We start from the raw sequence: 20868 nt of genomic DNA, 5'->3' as shown, positions 1-20868 counted from the left end.
TGCACAACATATCCACATAAAATGCAATTAATCGAATGACGAATAGTGATGATGCACAGGCAAAGAGGAAACAAGTAAGGGCGTACCTGAACAGATGACAAATGAAGATGGAATGAAGGTGAAGGTGCGAGCGAAGGAAGGAGTTGGGGAAAGGATATTTTTCTAGCCAACTCGAGGTAGGTCAGAATTTGGATGAACTCCTAGTGGTCTCCCTTCAAGCTTTAGTGATTCAACCTTCGAAAAACGATGGGGCTCCTCATGTGATGACACTCTGACGCTCAAGTCAGCAAGAGCACAAAATATAATGAGTATAGGTTAGAATATGAGTTAAGAGTACTCCCCGTGTTGGGTACTAGATGATATGAGATGATCCTTTCTGTAGACCGAATTGTAACCTAGCCTTAGAACCTCTCCAAGTGGCCTAGGATAAGTGTGTCAAAGATAGATCCCCTTGTTGTTGTTCCTTCTGATATATATTGACCATATCCTACGTAACATAGTCTGATTATGCCTTTATTGAGCCATTAAGGGTGATTAAGTCTAATGAATAAAGGATGACAAACATTTCCTGTTAAGGATAGGATTCCGATTCTCATATTATGCGTCGGGCCCAGACGCATCACTCTACATGCCCCCCAACCTCTAGCATAGGCTACTGAGGCTATTATTATCAAGTTGATCCAGTTCAAGTAACGACCATCTCATATGCGTCAGGTCCATACCCTTCACTCTACATGTTCCTTAGCCTCTAGTGCAAACTATTGAGGTTGTACATTGAAGCCTCTCCTTAAAGCCTCTCCTCGTGGCCCAAGCTGATATCCCTTTTTGACCGTCTGGCCAAAAGGTTGGTAAAATGGGATTCCAAAGCAACCCACAAGGTCGCCCTAGAACTAGCGAAGGTGAACAAACTGACTAGTGATCTTGAAACTGCCCAAGCCGAGGTAACCTCTTACAAGAACAAATTGGCAAAACTGACTAGGGACAGGGATGATGCTTTAGGGAAGTTGCAGCGTACCATTGAAGACTATGTATGCTCTTAATCGCGAAGAGGGTCAGGAAACTAACCGAGCTTGGGAAGATGTTGAAGCCATGCTCCAAAATAAAATTGCCACTCTTGAAGTTGCGTTAGAGGTAGCCAAAGATGAAGTGTCCCGAGCTTTTGCTGACGACTTTGATAGTGCCATTGAACAAATTAAAGTTGTTCAACCTAACATTGATACGTCGCCACTCGACCCTTTCAAAAGTGTCGTGGATGGGCAGATTGTTGACGAGTACCAAGGATCGAAAACCGCTACCTTTCTGTATTTTGACAAACTTTAAACATTATATGCTTTATTTATGCTAACCTTTTGCAATTCTAACATTTGCTACTTTCATTATCTACTTTGACTTACAATTATCATTCCAATATTATGAAAAATTACATTTTTCGCGCATTACGTATGAACATTTACCAAAACCCCTTGATTTTTTCATAATTTGTATATTTATTCCACACAAAAACAATTCTCCCTAAGCACATTTTCATAAGACTTTACCCTAGGTTCCTGGGTTCAGTTTTAAGAATGTAGTCTAAATCACCTATCCAACCCTACCACATGTTGAACTATTCACCAAGTCACATCGAATTTATATAAAAAAATTTAAACATTCTTCACATCTCATGCCCAAATCAAGTCACATGTCAAATTCACACATCAAATTTTAAACATTCGCCACATCTCAATATAGTACCTCATTTTTACAAACCGAGTCTCCGCTCGACACCATGGTGAGTGAAGACCATACCATGGGTTTGTTATTGGACCAAGATTTCTCCTTGGCACCATGGTGGGTGAACACCAGTCCATGATTTTGTGGACCGAGGCTCCACTTGGCACCATGGTGGGTGAACACCCTACCATGGTTTTGTTATTGGACCAAGATTTTTCCTTGGCACCATGGAGGGTGAACACCAGTCCATGGTTTTGTGGATTGAGGCTCCACTCGGCACCATGGTGGGTGAACATCCTACCATGGTTTTTTTATTGGACCAAGGTTTAACTTGGCACCATGGAGGGTAAATACCAGCTCATGGTTTTATGGACCGAGACTCCGCTCGGCACCATGGAGGGTGAACACCAGTCCATGGTTTTGTTATTGGACCAAGGTTTAACTTAGCACCATGATGTGAGTTGATTTTAGGATTGTTCATTGGATTAGTGACACTTTACTTAGATTTATATTTTTAAACAAATATAGGTGAGAAACCTAAGGAAAATTCCCACCAGACATTAACTTAACAAGTGTTAAGTAGATGTGAAGGTTCATTTCCATAAGGCTAAAGGAAAACCATAATTAATGGTGAAGATGAATGACAAATATAGGTGTGGAATTTAATCAAACACAAGATGTGCAAGACATGAACCGAATTGAAAATCAAGAATAAGAACAAGAACAAGACATATTTGAAAAGAGATGAGTGAAAGGAAACTTAGGAGATATGGAGTTGTGAAGGAGCATGCCACTTGGATGGTGAATTGAATCCAAGATAAGTGTAGATGTCGCCACTTGAGAGCTCACAACACTCACAAGATAAGACCAATTTTGGAGGAGAATCTCTCGTTGACGTTTCTAACACAATTTGTGTATAGTAACTTTACTCTTCATTCAACATGTCAATACATGAGGCAGGCCTCCCTATTTATAGATTTAGGAGCCTTGGAAAAGAAGAAAATAGGGTAGAATGGGAAAAGGGAAAAATTGGCAGTCATAGGGTTTGAACAAGTCAATCCCGTATTCTAGGCTTATCCTTCTAAAAACTAGGTCAAAATGCCCTCAGATGGGCTAGGAACAAGCTAGATTGCTACCCACACCTCCTACTATGCTAAAGGCACTTTATTCTAGCTTATTTCTACTATTTGGACCCCTACAAATGAGCCCAACTTAATTACAACATTTTCTAATATTTAAGAAGACTAGCAGGAAGAACTTTAGGTGCTCCGGTCCTTGTCCATTCCTCCTACTGATGAGGTCTTCCTTTGATTGTTGAGATGACCCTTCATAGTTAGCATCCTTGGTCATCTTTGTGTCGATTTGGGTCGTCTCACACCATGGGGGGTAAATACCAGCCCATGGTTTTATGGACCGAGACTCCGCTCGACACCATGGAGGGTGAACACTAGTCCATGGTTTTGTTGTTGGATCAAGGTTTAACTTAGCACCATGGGGGGTAAATACCAGCCCATGGTTTTATGGACCGAGGCTCCGCTTGGCACCATGGCGGGTGAACACCCTTCCATGGTTTTTTCTTCAAATGATATAGACCAAAGTCGCTCCCCTACAAATTGCAAACTTGTATACCATGTATAATATTGAATAAACAATCTTATCAACATAAATTTCAAATAAAATAAATTGTACCAAATATAAATTAGATAAATCAACATAAATTTTACAAATATTTAATTAGTTGTAATAAAACGTAGATTAGTCATGTTCCATATTCTCGGGATAAGTCTCTTATCCAATAATTTATAAACAACTAAGTGAATACTCTCCAACACAGAATAGTCATGGTAAGAGAAAATGTTCAAAAACATAAATATTCTATATTTTGTGTAATTGTTATCTTTAATTCTTGAATTTTGATATTTTTAATTTTATAAACTTTTTCTCAAATGGATTTTCAAAATTTATGATATTCATTATTATCTTTTGTTGGTCAAAATATATTTAATAATGAAACAACATAATCAATCACTAGTACCACATGTCAGCCCATTATTTTAATTTTGGTAAATAAGGTAAATTAATAGTGTATGCATTCTCACTCAAGATAAAGAATAAATTAAAAGAAGTAAACTTGACAAAATTTGCACCTCAATCACTATTTTTCGTTCTTTCATTTTTAGTCATATTTTTTCAAAGACTCAACCTTGTTCTATTTTTCCACTCTCATATACATTTATAAAGTCAAATAATATTTAGAAATAGGGCATAATACTCGCTATAAGTTTTCTAATGTATATAATAACATAAAAAATAATTCTCCATTTATAGTAAAAGAAATTCACCTTAATAAAAATCAAAATATATTTAAACATTGATAAAGATCCTCATAGAATTCCAATGTGATAATACTAATATATTTTTCTTTTCATAAATTTGTAAAACTCAAAAAAAACTCCCATTGTATATAGATTATATTAATAAAAAACTATTGAATGAAATTATAAAATTTAGAAAAAATTATCAACACCATGTATAAGAAAAACATAAAATTCTTCTAATTTTCCATAAACACCTCTTAAATATTTTAACCAAATAAAATCTAGCACGAACGAATTCAACCAATAGAAAGAAATATAAACGTCATTAACAAAAAATTCACAAATATTTAATTAATTCTCTTTATCCAATTATTACCAAATATACTTTAAAATAATTAATTTGTTGTCATATGAATTTTCGCTTCTTATTGAAAACAAAAAAGTGTGGCCGTATTTATTTTCTAACTTGTAACAGAATTTTTCCAATTTATTACTATGGCATCAAATTAAGTTTATTTTTTTAATTATTTAATTACTACTTAAATTGTTTCTACCAATAAGTATCATAGAATGTTTATAATAAATTATCACAATAATATCTCATCAACTAATTTTTAATATTTTAAAATAGAAAATAACAAAACATTAATAGCATAAATTTATAATAATAAATTCGGACGGAATCACACAAACACTATTTTAAAATAGAAAATAAACAAAACATTAATAGCATAAAGTCATAATAATGAATTCGTACACCAAATCACACAAAATTTCGTGTATAGAAACATATATTCCAAGTATTCTCATACCAATAGTACACAATATCTTAGAAATAGATAAATGATAGTTTCTCCAATATAAAAAAGTTAACTTCATTACTCACAAAAGAAAATACTTTATTATATTTTATGATGACAAAGAGACAATATTACTAATTTAAAAAATAGTAACTTATTATAGAGTGTTGTAAGTATATGCATCTATTTTAATTTATTTGATACACACCAAACTATACATATTAAAAATTTAATTCAATTTTAATTTCTTTATAATGATATTTCTTTTTAATTTTAATTATCTTTTTATCTAGAAAATTTTCGAATAAATTTATGTGACAAAGCATAGTATATATGATGTTAAACGTATAATGATGTGATCATTTTACTTTATTCAATTTATTCATATGTTTTTTCATTACCATTTGATTTTTGTACTCCAGGTGATATAATAACAACATAGAAATTAATATGCTTATTAAAATTTAAAGGCAACGTCGGCATACCGTCGACATACCTGGCATGTTATAATGATTATTTCATGGGTGTTACCTTGTGTGAAATAAGGAAAATTTTATATATATATTGTGGAGGTAGGAAAAGTTTTACCTAGCCTCTCGGTGAGCGCCAATGTTCTAGCCAACTCGAGGTAGGTCGGAATCTGGATGAGCTCCTAGTGGTCTCTTTTCAAGCTTTAGTGATTCAACCTTTCGGAAACGAGGGGGCTCCTCCTGCGATGACACTCCGACGCTCAAGTCAGCAAGAGCACAAAATATAATAAGTATAGCTTAGAATATGAGTTAAGAGTACTCCCCATGTTGGGTATTAAATGATATGAGATGATCTTTTATGTAGACCGAATTGTAACCTAACCCTATAATCTCTCCAAGTGGCCTAGGATAAGTGTGTCAAAGATAGATCCCCTTATTGTTGTTCCTTCTGATATATATTGACCATATTCTACGTAACATAGTCTAATTTTGCCTTTATTGAGCCATTAAGGGTGATTAAGTCTAATGAATAAAATTGATCAGAAAGAAAAAAAGTCAATGAATAAAGGATGACAACAGGATTCCGATTCTCATATTATACGTCGAACCCTCTACAGATAGAAAGAGAGGAGTGTTGAAGAAGGAGGATGAAGGCACTGAAGAAGGAAAGTAAAGGGGTTGTCGTGGAAGGAAGATGAAGGGGGAAAGTTGGGGAAGGAAGAAAAAGGGGCGCGTGAAACACAAGAGGAAGGATTTGAAGTCCAACTAGTCAAAAACCGACACATGGCCATTGGGAAGAGTAAGAGTCAAGTGATGGAACGCACAAACATAGATAATAAATGTGAAAATCGCATCCCTATAACGAATAAGGGTCATAACGAATAAGGGTCAGGAGGAGAGACTTCAGTATATACCCTCAATAGCTTGCGCTAGAGGTTGGGGGCATGTAGAGTGAAGGGTATAGACCCGCTCAACTTGATAATAATAGCCTCAGTAGCTTACACTAAAGGTTGGGGGCATATAGAGTGATGGGCCTGGGCCGACGCATAATATGAGAATCAGAATCTTATCCTTAACAGGAAACGTGCATCATCATTTATTCATTAGACTTAATCACACATAATGGATCAATAAAAGATCTATCTTTTACACATTGGTATATGATACACCTACCTTAAGCTATTGATTGATGTTCTTGGACTAGGTTATTTCTACATTGTAAAACAAACCATATATTTATCTACCGTGTAAAATCACATTTACCCATACTTAAAACATTTCCTTTTATTTTAGTCCATTCTTTAACGGTAATTGTTGAATCCCTTGGTCCATTCTTTAATACGCTATTTAATATAGCAAAGGGATGCTACAATAAAATTTGTTAAATCATATGATCAGAATAAAATCAAATTAAATTATATTTTTTTAAGTTAAGAGATATGGGGACATTTTTGTTAAAGCATTTAATATGTTGTTTTTCTTAGATTTTACCTATCCCTGCACGAGAGAAGACTTAGTTAAAGTAGATTAAAATTCTATCTACTATAATATTATATTTAATTTTAAATTAAACTAATTGCATATTCAAAGAATAAGATTGAGGCAATTAAATCTGATAATTTTTACTCTGAAAAGTCCAATATACAATCACTATCCGTTAACATAGCTTTATAGGAAAAAATATTCCTCCGTGTCTTTAAATTCATTTAATTGCCTACCTTTTTATTAAAAAAATTAAAACAACAACTGGGAACCGTTGAGAGTTACATCTCTTTCTGATCGTGCATATGTAAAAATCAGCAATTTGAATATTAAATAGAAATTTGGTTAAAATTGCAATAGCCTAGCATGGAATAACTAAGAAGCGATAGTTTAACCAGCAGCAACTCATGCTTTTGCGTAAGAGAAACCACTGTCCCTCACCGAACAACTTCACCTTCGGATACAACCATCAACCTAATATGTACAAAACCTATGGTTATGATAACACCGACAGCTGATTAATTCGAAACTCTGTTACCTGCTGTGCCAGCTAATTGATGATTATTAATTTATTATAGACAACATTATTTGAAAAGGAAGAAAAAAATAAGAATGAAAACATAAGATGGTATTGAGGAAATTGGTACCACAGAGATGGAGATGGGTAGTTGTAGTCTGTGGTAGGGTTGGCCTGCATGGTGGCTGTGGGACACTGATTTGCCATACTGATGCAACTTGATACCACACCGCACGTGAAAGCGTGAGAATGGATAGCTGCTTTACAACAAGGAGAAGCAGCTTCACGGGCCTACAACATCATTACATTACACTCAAATCATCATCCTCAAAAACACTTTATCTCATCCTTTCACATTATTTCACATCCACCAAACATTTCTCTCTACATGGGGTTTTATGCACTACGGCATTAGCCACGATCCAAACAACCACTGAGAAACTGGGAAAACAAAAAGAAAGATAAATGTATCCCATAGATGACAATGCCTGTCTCAATTTAATTTATCAAAAGTAAAGTAGTGCCTTTACTCTTCTCAGGAAAATAGTTAGGGAAAAGTTCTCTAATTTTCTTAAAAAAAATATCTTATGCGGAAGGCTCAATGCTACACAACTATTTTAAATTTTTAATAGTGTCTTTAGTTTCCCCAAAACTGCGCACTGCTTATCTGTTGTAATTTTACACAAAACTTCATAAACGAGGAACCAACCTGCACCAAGTTGTTGCGTAAATCTTTGCAAGAACGGATATATCTTTTTCGTAACATCATAACATGTCTTAGAAAGAAAAGGTGATGCGTACTTTTCTGGGACTTGCCGGTAAGCATGCAAGACATAAAAAAATCCTGGCAATAACACGGCAATCTTAGAAAGAAAAGATACAATGTGTACTTTTCATATTTGCTGGTAAGCAAGCATGAAATCAAGAAGTCCAAGCTACGCGAAAGTCATTCAGTTAAAAGTTCTATCCCTGTTGGCGGGTGCAAGTGACTCCGAAAGGGTATTCAGTGGAAACTGATGAAGGTGATTAATGGCCTATGGCCTGTACGATACATGTAAATGTATCAGACTAACCAAATTTAAAGTTAAAACATGTTCACCAAGATAAAATATGAACACTAACAAACACATTCCAAGTGGTAACGTAATACAACCTCTGTATTTTCACTACAAGAGAGGCAAAAACACAAAAACTGAGCCAGCCTTTTCTACAAAAACTGACGTTTTCAAAACAAACAAAAATCTATGAAAAGGCTAATCAACATAAACTGAGACGACCTCTGGAAACATTACAGATTGAACACGGGAAAGCAAACTCACCAAAGCCTGGATTAAATCATTGAAGGGTCAGCCTACTGCAGTCTGGCTAGCTTCTAATTTAAAAGATCCACACTGTACAAAGTTACAACCAAAAAAGATATATGTACAACAACCAGTTACATTATACAATTACCTACCTATACGTAAATTACTTCTCTAAGGACTTGAACAGGACGCTTCATGTCTTGATTCTCTTAAATATCCAAGGAGTGTCTCAGCCTGCAAAACCAACAAGAGACTTCAATAAATAAAGTAATCAAACGAGAAAAATTACAGTCTCTGAGGGGGCAAACAGCAGAAGAAGAAGGCTTGTTTCTTTAACTAATAAAATTGTTTTGTCTTTAACTAGACACTGTATAATCTATTATCTAATGTTGGTGAAGTCTGCAAAATGCAAAATCCACACTTGAAGCATCTAACATCTTAAGCACACACAAAGGCCTCTAAAAATAGAAGAAAATATGCATAATAAGGCTAATAGTCCGTTTACTTTGTTTATGGATGAAAGGGTTGCATATCGACCTTGTATGTTACTTGCGGTTAACATGTTTATCAGGGAGAGCTGGAGAAAGAGTTGCAAGGATACATTGAAACATTTTCTGTGGAAAGCACATCTTTTGCATCACTTCCCTTCTAGAGAAGATAGGGAGGTTGATAAAATGCTTTCTGTGTCCCCCATTAGCACCCAATTCTCATACCTCTTCCATAAATGTTTAAAAAAAAAACTCTATTTTTAGATCAAGGATAATGAAATCATTTAACACCACTTTAGGGGTTTATCAAACCCAACAGAAGAAGAGGAGCGCTCACTTCTATCTAGCATTGCACGATGCCAAACAAAGTGATGACTGCGTACACCCCTCCCTCCCCTCTACAATTTTCTCTCCCCCCTCAACCCCGCCTTTTCTTTTTTTGACACCAACAGTAGGAATCAAGAGTTGATACATGATTACTTCAACTCTTCTATTGAAATAGTATATGATCATCAAATTGTGTAAAACCAACTCTTCTCCTAGACCTTTATTAAGTTGGGTTCTGAAACCAATAACTAATCATATTCTAATTAAAAAATTGGAGAATTTTAGGGGTGTTCCCGTATGTATATTATTTCACAAGCAAATCTATTCTATGTGTTTATTCAGTTAAAACATCAGAACAACTAAACATAACTGAGAAACAACAATACGCGGTGAGAGCGAAGGATATAGGAAGCAACAAACAAGCATACCTTGTGCTTAGCTCGAACAGAGCCGTTCTGAGAAAGAGCAACGAGAGGAGGAATCCCACCCTCTCTCACAAGCAAGCCTCTGTTACTAACACTGTGAGCACAGAGCTGAACAAGAGTCAGAACAGCGAACTCCTTCCCCTTCACCGACCCATCTTCGATCACTTCCACAAGCGCAGCAATACCACCTTCTGCCACGATCGCCTCCTTTCCCTCCTCAATCCCCGCCAAGCTGTTCAGCACCACCATGGCCTTGTCCGCCATCCCGCTCCCTTCCTCCGCCACCAGCTCCACCAGCGGCTTCACTGCTCCCGCGCTCACCGCCCTCTCTTTGTTCTGCCGCACCGAACACAGCTTATACAGCGTCGTCAGTGCGTCCTTCTTCCCTCTGTGGGACCCACTTAGTAGCAGCGAAACAAGCGGCGGTATCGCCCCGCAAGCACCGATCGAGATCTTGTTCTCCTCCACCAACGCAAGACTCATCAGCGCGCAAGCCGCGTTCTGCTTCGAAGTCTCCGTCCCTGTTTTAAGCACGTAAATCAGCGACTTCACCGCACCGGCATTCGTTATCAGCGCCTTGTTCTCCTCAAAAAGAGACAGATTCAGCAACGCCGTCACCGCGTTCTCCTGCGTCCACGGATCGCTGCACCGGAGCAGCGGAACCAGAGCAGGCACCGCACCGGACTCGCCGATCAGAGCGCGGTTGTCCGCTCTGTTCTTCGCCAACAGCCTCAGCTTCGCCGCCGCCGATCGCTTCACCGCCACCGACGGCGAAAGCAGTCCGTCGACGCAGATCTTCACCGTCGGCTGAAGATCCTCCGGCGAGATATTCTCGATTATCTCCGTGGAGAAACTCTCACGTTGGAGAAAGCCTAAGCAAGGCTCGGGCTCAGGTTCAGGCTCGCGGTCTCCGTCAACAGCAGGTTGGGAGGAGGAGAGGGTGGCGAGCCTCTGGAGCTCTCCCGAGATATCGCTGCTGCAGGCGGAGAAATCGCTCAAAGCTTGAGAGAGCTCGAGAAGTTGGTCCTCCGTAACGGAAGATTTAACGGACTTGGTGTTTCGCGTGGCGAGTTCCATGAGCGAATCGGTTAGGCTATCGGAGACGAAATTGGCGTGATCACGTCGGAATAATTTGGAGCGCACGGTTCGCATGGACTTGCCGATGTTTCTGTGAGCTTTGTTGGAAAGTGAGGAATGAGTATGAGTAGCTTCATCGGAAGTGGAATGCGAATCATTCTCCGCAGAAACCATTGTCGGTCGCAGAATGATAATTGATTATGCTCTTCTTCTCAATACTCCAACTCACATTGCTTCATTTTCTCAGTGGGAAAGTGTGGAGTGAGGGCCAATAACCAAATTTGCATTAATGATATCACCCAAACCTTTTTTTTCAAAATTAATTAATGAAGGAATTAAAAGCCTGGTTTTCGCTGTGCGTCTTTGGGTTGGTTTTTTCCTACAATCATAACACCGCCGTTCAGATTTGCGTTGCCCCAAGAAGAACCACGTGTTGCTGTTCCCAGGTCTCGCTATCCACACGCTCATTATTCATCTATTACTGTTACTATTTATTATTATGGACAAATGATAACCAAATAAATACTCCTATTTTTACTCTAATTTTTAATACTATTTTAGCCACATGAGGTTCTATTTGCCTCTATTTATTATTAATTATATTTTTAATCATGTAATACGTATTAAAGATGATTTTGCTTATTATATAAATTCAAATGTATCTTACCTTTATGGTTCACCAATGACCCATCACAAATATTGGGGTGGACCATGATACTACATAAACTAATAAAAGAAATTCTATTTCAAACTTCCTAACCAAACGTCTGAAAACTAATAAAAGCATTGGTCAGTTTTGGTGATGGCACCGCACCAAAATGACACTTCCACTGTACTTTACCTTTTTCACCCAAAACATCTACACGACTCTATGCTCCATAACCCTAGTTTATAGTAGCATTATTTTTCAGGCTAATAGAAAGGCAAACTATTAATAGGGTACATAAATTAGTAGCAATCAGTATAACACAAGCATGCATGACAGCTGTAGACTGAGTTCTGTCAAAACTGTCACAATATTTTTATAGTTTTTATTCACTCTTTGTTAGTGAAAGTGGCTTGTCAAAATTATTGTTCAAAAACGATAGTTCGAGAACTTAAAAAAAACACTCCTTTACCATTCACTTTAATAATATATTAATATTGAATGGTGTTAATTATTACCTCATTTATTGTTTTGCTATATATTTTGGTTTCATTAAAAAAATCCATATATGGTTCGTTTAATTACAGAAATGTGTTAGAAAGAATGTAGGGTTGCATTAAGTATTAATGGATTAGTGTTTTAAAATGTGGTGATCAAAAGAATGCAGAAATATTAAATTGGATATGATGTTTCTGCTGGGTGCTCTTATAGCTAACAGATTTTGCTTGGTCGGGTTCGGTGGAGGTTGGTATTTTTTAATTATTAGTAGTAGTAAAATAATCTACTAATAATAGCAATTTTCTATGAATTGATAGACGGTTGAAAATTGCTTTGGCACTATATAGTATGAATTGATGAAGTTAGAAGGTGGAGAATGCTGCATCTACAATTAATTATATACTAACATCACTTAGAATCTATGTTTTGTGGCTAAGAGAGATCTCAGAGAAATCTTACACCAGATAATAACTATATAAAGTCAATAACATTATGAGTTGTACACAACCATAACAGCAATCATATATGGGTCTTAAAGAATGGCGCTTATCTTGTCTCTTCCATTTTTCTTCTTTTGTCTTTTAAGATTTATCTATGCATAAACACTAACGAAATGGATGTCCAATTATATTCCAATTTGAACACGAAAGAATTACAATTGATAAAAATGAAATTATAATTATATCATAAGCAAAATGAGATTGTATTTGGATTGAGAAGAAGATTTGATGGAATGAATTTAAATTTATTTGAGAGGAAAGTGTAAAGAAAGTGAAGTTGTTTGGATTAAAGTATATTAGAGTAGATTTGTGAAAAAAGTTTATTGAAATTTGTGAATGATAGGATGGTTGTGAAAAGATTTTTAATTTTTTTAAAATTTATAAAATGTAAGTTTACAAATTTACCCTTATCTTTAAAAATATTTGAATAATCAAATAAAATATATTTTTTGTATAGATTTAAATTAATTAAAATATTTGATGTAAAAAAAATTTATTTTTATTGAAAATATTTATTTTTATTATAAGTACATTAAAAAAATATTTTCATCAAATCAAATTAAAATTAATTTATTATTATTATTATTTTAATTATTATTAAATATGTAATTTATAATTATATTTATTATTATTGTAATATATATATATATATAAATCTATTTTAAAATATTATTGATCAAATATTTCATTTAAAAATATAAATGTATTTAAAATTATTTCTATATTAGATAATATTATTATTTTTTTATATTTAATACTATTATTATATAAATTATCCTTTGTTATAAATAATTATATTTATTATTAGAATTAATTATTATTATTAAATAATTTTATAAAAGGGTAATATGGTTAGTTGACATAATGTATGTGGCTTTCTTCGAAAATCATTAGGCACAAGTGAAGATGGAAAAAAATCTATTTCAGCACATTTCTTCACTCACAAATGTACGGGAATCAATGGAAACAAACAAGTAGAATTTGTGCCTTCGTGTACAATAAATAGCCTGTTCTCGCCGGTTGACTCGAACGGCAGCCTTCGGCCCTCCTATCTCCGTCTGAGAATTGTACTTCCTTGATCAAAGAAGCTCTCACTTGCAAAGACAAAGGGCGCCTTGACTGTTGTTCGCACTCCAACGCTCAATTCAATATAAGGGCAAAGAAACACTAAGTGTATAAAGTAGTTTCAGTCTTAGAAACTGTGTACCTTGCTAGGGTTCTTAACAACCTTTATATAGGTTGAAACTAGGGTTTACCTTTGTTTCCTTACCCGTGTTTAGGGTTCCTTGGAGAATGCCCATGCGCCGCTATTACATAATATCAGCGTAATCTGGCACATGGAACTTCCCTTAACTGGAGTGCAACGACTAACAGAGTGGCCGCTTGGGTACCAACTTGTGCATCTAATCTCTGGCGCCATCTGTTTTGCGGGTGCCCTAAGTATTCACGTGTTATGCATGTAGCTTCCCCTGGAAACCCTAACCCTAATGGGCCTTAGCGCCTCCAAGAATTGTTTACTCGTGTCACGCCTAAATGCGTTATACACACCACGTGCATGGATCCCTCGTGACTTAGGCTTTTCCCTTATCTGACGTTTTCAACTGGTAACTGTGTAATTCTGGGACCCACCTTACGTGGCCCAATACAACCGTTTAGGCCATTGATGTCCGATCTCTCCCTCTGTTAGGGAGGTCCGATCTCTCATTTTGACGTTGAGGTCTATGGTACCAATGTTCGAAGACTGACCAATACCCTGATAGGTTCGTTTGGGGCCCACCTTACGTGGCCCACTTCCACTATCAGGCACCGGTGTGCGATGTCTGAGGTCAGTCACTGGGGTTGATGACCGAGGACAGGTCGGGACACAAGCCCCCCAGTCCCAAGCTGTAACTTGTTTCAGCGAAGAGACTAAGTGATCGCCCTAGGCGACCTACGTGGCACTGGGTAACGGGACGTGAACAGTACACTGAAGTGACGTCTCACCATACTTTCTAGATCAGCGTACACGTGACAAGATCAACAGTTATCGCTTGTTAACGCTTGCGGTCCTTCGTATACTGTTCAAACCTTTAAACTCTTACGCTCTCCTTACTGTTTCATTACTTTCACTTAGCAAAACATTTCTCAAGCATTTCTTCGAAACATTTATTATTATTATTTTAATATATAAATCTATTATAAAATATTATTGATCAAATATTTCATTTAAAAAGATATAAATGTATTTAAAATTATTTCTATATTAGATAATATTATTATTTTTTATATTTAATACTATTATTATATAAATCATCTTTTGTTATAAATAATTATATTTTTTATTATTAATTTATTATTAGAATTAATTATTATTATTATTATTATTATTAATATTATTAATATTATTAAATAATTTTATAACATCAAGGGTAATATGATTAATTGACTTAATCTATATGGCTTTCTTTGAAAATCTCTAGACACAAGCGAAGATGGAAAAAAACTATTTCAGCACCTTTCTTCACTTATAAAATGCACGGAAATCAATGAAAACAAACAAGCAAAATCTGAACTTTTCTTTCTTTGTGTACAGTGAATAACCAAAAACAAACAAAGCCTAAGTGTGCAAGATCATCTTTTCAAAATGGGATATGTTCCCTAATCGATACATGCATTACATTTTACACTAGACAATTCTACAAAAATAATAAATTTTACAAAACTTGACAAATTTGAAAATATTGTAATTATTGTAATATTTTTTAGCGGTTGTTGGTTACCTAACGTTACTTAACCTTAGGTTTTTTTCTATTACCATAGTTAGTTTCTGTTTTTTTTTTATTATTATTATTTAAAGTCTTCCTCGCACATTGAAATAGAATAAAAAATTCTGAGTGATGAAGATTATCCATCATCTGTTACATAAGGTTTTCATTTTTTCCTAATACAAACTGTAATATTGTTCTCTTTATGGTATCAGAGCCGGTTGAAGATGTTGAACCAAGTGGTGTTCAATGTTTTGAAGAATCCAAATCCTTTGAAGGATGATGAAGCCTCTGCTTTGCTTGATGCTACTGTGCTGGTTTTAGCTTTGTTCTGGGGTAGTTTAAATATTGTAATCAACCCTTAGATTAAATCTCAAAGCAATTAGCATCTCAATTTTAACAAAGCAAAATGTTTTTTTAAAACTAAGTTGAAACAACCGATTGTTTTGTCGAAACAACTGATTGTTTACACTTAGGTGTTTTGAGAAAGTTTGAAAACTGTTTTTGAATGGTGAATTTTGTTAAGTACCAAAACAACCGATTGATTCGAGGAAACAACCGATTGTTTGTTTTGGAATCATAACAGAAAAATTGTTTTGTGTTTGACTAAGCTTTAAATGCTCTAACTGAATACACTCCAGTCATTAAATGCTTTGACCAATCTGTTTTAAATGCCATTAAGAGTTTGTTAAGATTTGATAACAAACTATATTCTTAGATATATTCTGAAAAACTGTTTTTATGTTTTAAGAATCTTGAAACAAAGTTTTGATCTAAGAGTTTTTCAAAGAGTTCTGAGATTGCTTAAGAGTTGAGAGATTGATCAAGGTGCTGAATAGGATTCTACTTGTATTAATTTCAGATTTTCATCTGTAACAAGTGTAATCTTTGTAAACTGCTGAACAATTCGTGTGTGTGTTTTGCTGAGATTGGTTGTGTGTTCTTGAGGTGTTCAAGATCAGCAATCTTAGTGTTGGCCAAGGAGAGTGTGTTTCTTGAGGTGTTCAAGGTCATTCTCTTGGTTGTTGTGTAAGTGATCAAGGTGTGATTGCTTAGTGGATATCCTCAGGGTTTCTGAGAAGACTAGATGTAGCTCTAGTTTGGAGTGAACCAGTATAAACAACTGTGTACAATTTCTCTATCCGTAACTCTTTACTTTCAGTTTGTTGCTTGCTGGTATAAACAACCGATTGTTTTGTTTTTGTATTACAGTTTTTCTTGCTGTTTTGGCTAACTGAATTGCTGAATCAATTGGTTTCTGAAATAAGTTCATTCTAGCTTTGGAAAGTTTGCGAAAAACCCCTTTAAACAATTCACCCCCCTCTAGTTTAAAGCCATCTTTTCTAACAATTGGCTTCAAGAGCTTGGTTCTTGAAAGTCATTCAAGTTGATCCTAAAATCTTTCAAAATGGCTGATAGACTACCGTTTGGGGAAGGTGCCTCAATAAACAGACCACCCTTGTTTTGTGGTTTGAATTACCAGTTTTGGAAAGTTAGAATGAAAATATTTATGGAATCTCTTGACAAAGGAATGTGGGATGCAATTGAAAATGGCCATTTTATCCCAATGTTTGAAAAAGATGGTTCTGTCATTAAGAAGCCATGGTCTCAATGGACTGATGCAGAAAGTAAAAAGGCCAAATTCGATTGCATTGCCAACAATATTATAACCTCTGCTTTAAATTCTGATGAGTTTTTCAGGGTCTCACAATGCAAATCATCAAAAGAAATGTGGGATACTTTGGAAGTCATTCATGAAGGAACAAATGAGGTGAAAAGAGCTAGAGAGCATGCTCTCATCCAAGAGTATGAGATGTTTAGAATGCTTAAAGGTGAAACCATAACTGAAGTGCAGAAAAGGTTTACACACATCATCAATCACCTTATGAGCCTAGACAAGACGTTTGATAAAGAAGAGTTGAACATCAAGATCTTGAAATGTCTTGATAGAGCATGGCAACCAAAGGTAACTGCTATTTCCGAATCTAAAGATCTAACATCATTAAGTGTTGCCTCTTTGTTTGGAAAGCTTAGGGAACATGAGCTAGAGATGAATAGACTCAATGTTCAAGAGAGTGAAGATAAGCACACAAGGAGCATAGCCTTGAAAGCATCCAAACATAAGGGAAAGCAAGATTCAAGTGATGATAGTGATGAGGAAAATCTTAGTTTGCTGTCAAGAAAATTCAGCAAATTCCTAAAAAGAAACCGCAACAAAGACAACAACAAGGATAGGTATGGAAACAAGAAACCCAATGAATTTAATTCAAATAACTATAGTTGTTTTGGTTGTGGTGAGCAAGGTCACATAAAGGCAGATTGTCCCAAGAAGAGCAAAGAGAAAAAGGCAAGCTACAAGGAGAAGAAAGGCAAGACAAAAAGAGCCTACATAGCTTGGGATGAAAATGAGGTGTCATCATCAAGTTCTTCATCAAGTGAAGATGAAAAGGCCAACATATGCTTAGTTGCTGAGGATGATGATGATGATTCTTGCAGTTCAAGTGAGGTAAGTTCATGTGCTTCCTTAAATGAACAAAACTATAGTGAATTGCTTGAAGCTTTTCAAGAAACACATGATGAAGCTAATAGATTGGTTCTTTCAAACAACCGATTGAAAGATCTTAACAATGGGCTTGAAAAGAAAGTTAAATCACTTGAAGAGGAACTGAGAAAAGCAAAAAGTGATTTTGAAAAATTGGAAAATCATTTCAAAAATGCCTCTTGCAAGTGTGATACTCTCAATTGCACAAATTGTGAAAATCTTGAGAAAAAGGTTCACTATCTTGTTGAAATTGTGGACAAGCTTTCAAAAGGAAAGTCAAACTTTGAGAATGTCCTAGCATCTCAAAGCTGTGTTTTTGGAAAGGCTGGTTTAGGCTTCAATCCACAGAACAAGCAAGATAGGTTTTCAAAAAGCTTTTTAAGAAAATCTGAAAACAACCGATTGTTAAGACGAAACAATCGGTTGTTACATGCTTTTACTGCATGAAGAAAGGCCACTCTGTTAGATTCTGCAAAATTAGAAAATATTATGTTCCTAAAGGTTTTATGAAATGGATTCCTAAGGGATGTGATGTTTCTAACAGCAAAGAAAAGCCAAATGGACCCAAATTTGTAAGGGGACCAAATCTTGCAACTTGAATTTGTTTATGCAGGAAAAATGAAGAGAAAATGAAGAATTGAGCCTTCTGATCAAGCTGTTGAAGAAAAAGGCAGTCATTGAAGCTGAATCAATGTTATGCAAAAGGTCAAAACAGTGAAAAGAAGTTTTCTTGATCAACAAGCAATTGGCTCATTGAAGAAACAACACAAGGATAAGACCTTCCTTTTATTTGTTCTCAATTTATGTTTCAAAGTTCTTTCTTATGATTAATTGTCTTTTAATCAATGTCATGTACTTTAATCTGTTTCTGTTTATGGTTAAAAACTACAAAATCAAGTTTTTTTTTATCTGCTGCAGAAAAACAATCGATTGTTTCTTCGAAACAACCGATTGTTTTGAGTCTGACAGCACTATGAAGAAATTGATTTAACTGCTTTTTGAATTTCTAGCCGTTGCAGATATTTTTCAAAGGGAGAATCTTGGTCAAAGGATCTATGTTGAAAGCTGATCACGTTCAGAAAGAATTTACAACAGTCATAAAGGAATATATTCCAAAATCTTGAAAATTCAAGAGCCTTAATGACTAGTCAAAGATCACATGTGAAGACCATGTGATTTTCAGCTTTTTCTGACATTTTCAGTGCAGAACATAGTCAAGTCCTCTCTCTGAAAAATCAGGTACCCATTAAATGAAATTAAATTCAAATTGATTCTCTTTCTACTATAAAATCAGGTGCAGATTTCTTTCATCAAGAACAACCAATTGCAACATCTCTTGCACCATCTCTTGCAAAATTTCTGTGAAGTGAGTTTTCGTCTCTGCTGTCATGGAATCAACCCCTCCCACCTCTAAAAGAGTCAAAACCAGAGCTGTAAGGTCTGGAGGAAGGCTTGAAAGCTGGTTTTCTGGTGATACCAATCTCATTGAGAAGTATAAATATGAAACAAGTGTCAAGAAGATAAACAACCCCAAGGTTGTGTGCTTTGACTGGCTGAAAAGTCAAAAGCTTGACAATGTGAGGAGGCTTCTCAAGGACCAATCACTCAGAAAGTTTCTGGAGCTCAAAGGGAACATATATCCAGATTTGGTGAGGGTTTTCTACACCAACTTGAAGTTTGAGGGAAACAACTTAGTCTCTCATGTGAAAGGTGTGGAGATGGAGATAACCCATGAGGTTTGGGCAGCTGTTGCTGGGCTTAAGTTCTCTGGATTAAGAATCAATAAAGGAAACCTTGGTGTGGTGGAAGATTTCAACAAAATCCAGTTCTACAAAAGTTGCTTGAAGAACAATCAATCTCAAGTTAGCACATGCTCGGTTGGAGGTTTGAAGCTTGATGAGAGGTTGCTTGCTCTCATTGTAACTTGGATTCTAACTCCAAGGGGGAGTAACCACTCTGTGTTGAATGAAGAAGATCTGGTTTATATCTTCTGGATCACCAAGAAAGTGAAGATCAATTGGATTCACATAATCAAAGAACATATGCAAAAAGCCAAGAGTCAACTCAAGAGTTGAACAATGGATCACTCAGCAAGATGGGCTTTACAAAAGTAGGTGGAAAGTGGATAAGTAAGGATGGTGATCATGGTGTTGTTGGGTTTAATAGTGCCAAAGTTCAAGAGGGGGGGTGAATTGACCTTTTAAAACTTTCTCGCAGAAACAATGTTTAACCCAGTTTTACAGAAAATAAATCGATTTATGTGAAAATGAACAGATTTATTTCAGCACTGTTTTTGTTTGAAAAGCTTTTAATTCAGCAAGGTTAATCACAAGATTATGCAGATAGAATTTCCAGATGCACACACACAGATCTCAGATTGAAAAACAGTGAAACACAAAACAGCAAGCTTCAATTTCAAGCAAGTGATTAAGGTTCAATTGATAGCATGCTAATTAATTGAGTGACCTTTGCAAACAACCTGTTCTAGTGGCTTTTAACAGACTATGAGTGTTCTTCTTGATGTCAAGCAATTTTCCAGAAATTAAGAACAATGAATCACAGAACAGCAAGCTTCAACTTTAAGCAATTGTTTAAGGTTCAATTAATAGCTTTGACAGTTTCTTGAGCAACCTATCACAGTCAATCTGTTCCAATGGCTTTTAGCAGATTATATATGTTCTTATCAAATTCAAACAACTTTTTCAGAAATCAAGAACTGTATGCATAGTGCCCAGAAAGAACAGATTTATTTTCAATTGAACAGATTTATTTCTTTGCTGTTTTATCAATTATGCAGAAACGAAATTGCAGAGAGTGAGAGAGAATGAACACAGGCAGTTATACTGGTTCACTCAACTGAGCTACATCCAGTCTTCACCAACAACAGGTGGAAATCACTAAAACACAGTACAACCAAATACAATTCCCACTGTTCTTGAAACCTACAAGAACTTAGGTACTCTTGCTGAAAAAACCTATTTCAGCACACACACACCCACTCTTCAAGAACACCTATC

The 20868-nt window shown here is 35.6% G+C and overlaps 1 protein-coding gene across 2 annotated transcripts; it reads right to left on the bottom strand.

The window, feature by feature from the left end:
- Positions 1-6898: 6898 nt before the first annotated feature.
- On the bottom strand, positions 6899-11583 carry LOC137806764 (uncharacterized). Of its 2 annotated transcripts, XR_011080407.2 has the most exons (4): positions 9848-11583; positions 8757-8838; positions 7431-7591; positions 6899-7257 (listed from the first exon to the last, which is right to left on the bottom strand). XR_011080407.2 is itself a non-coding variant. In XM_068607037.2 (3 exons), exons 1-2 carry the CDS (start codon positions 11093-11095, stop codon positions 8776-8778), a joined length of 1311 nt encoding a protein of 436 aa, XP_068463138.1. In that variant the 5' UTR covers positions 11096-11583; the 3' UTR covers positions 6993-7591; positions 8757-8775. The 2 variants fall into 2 exon arrangements, 1 of the variants encoding a protein (XP_068463138.1); XM_068607037.2 differs by having other exon boundaries at positions 6993-7591.
- Positions 11584-20868: the final 9285 nt, after the last annotated feature.

This window comes from Phaseolus vulgaris, chromosome 3 (genome assembly GCF_051622355.1).
Source record: "Phaseolus vulgaris cultivar YP4 chromosome 3, ASM5162235v1, whole genome shotgun sequence".
NCBI lineage: Eukaryota > Viridiplantae > Streptophyta > Magnoliopsida > Fabales > Fabaceae > Phaseolus > Phaseolus vulgaris.
The sequence above is the reverse complement of the archived record's forward strand: the minus strand, read 5'-3'. Positions and strand labels throughout refer to the sequence as shown.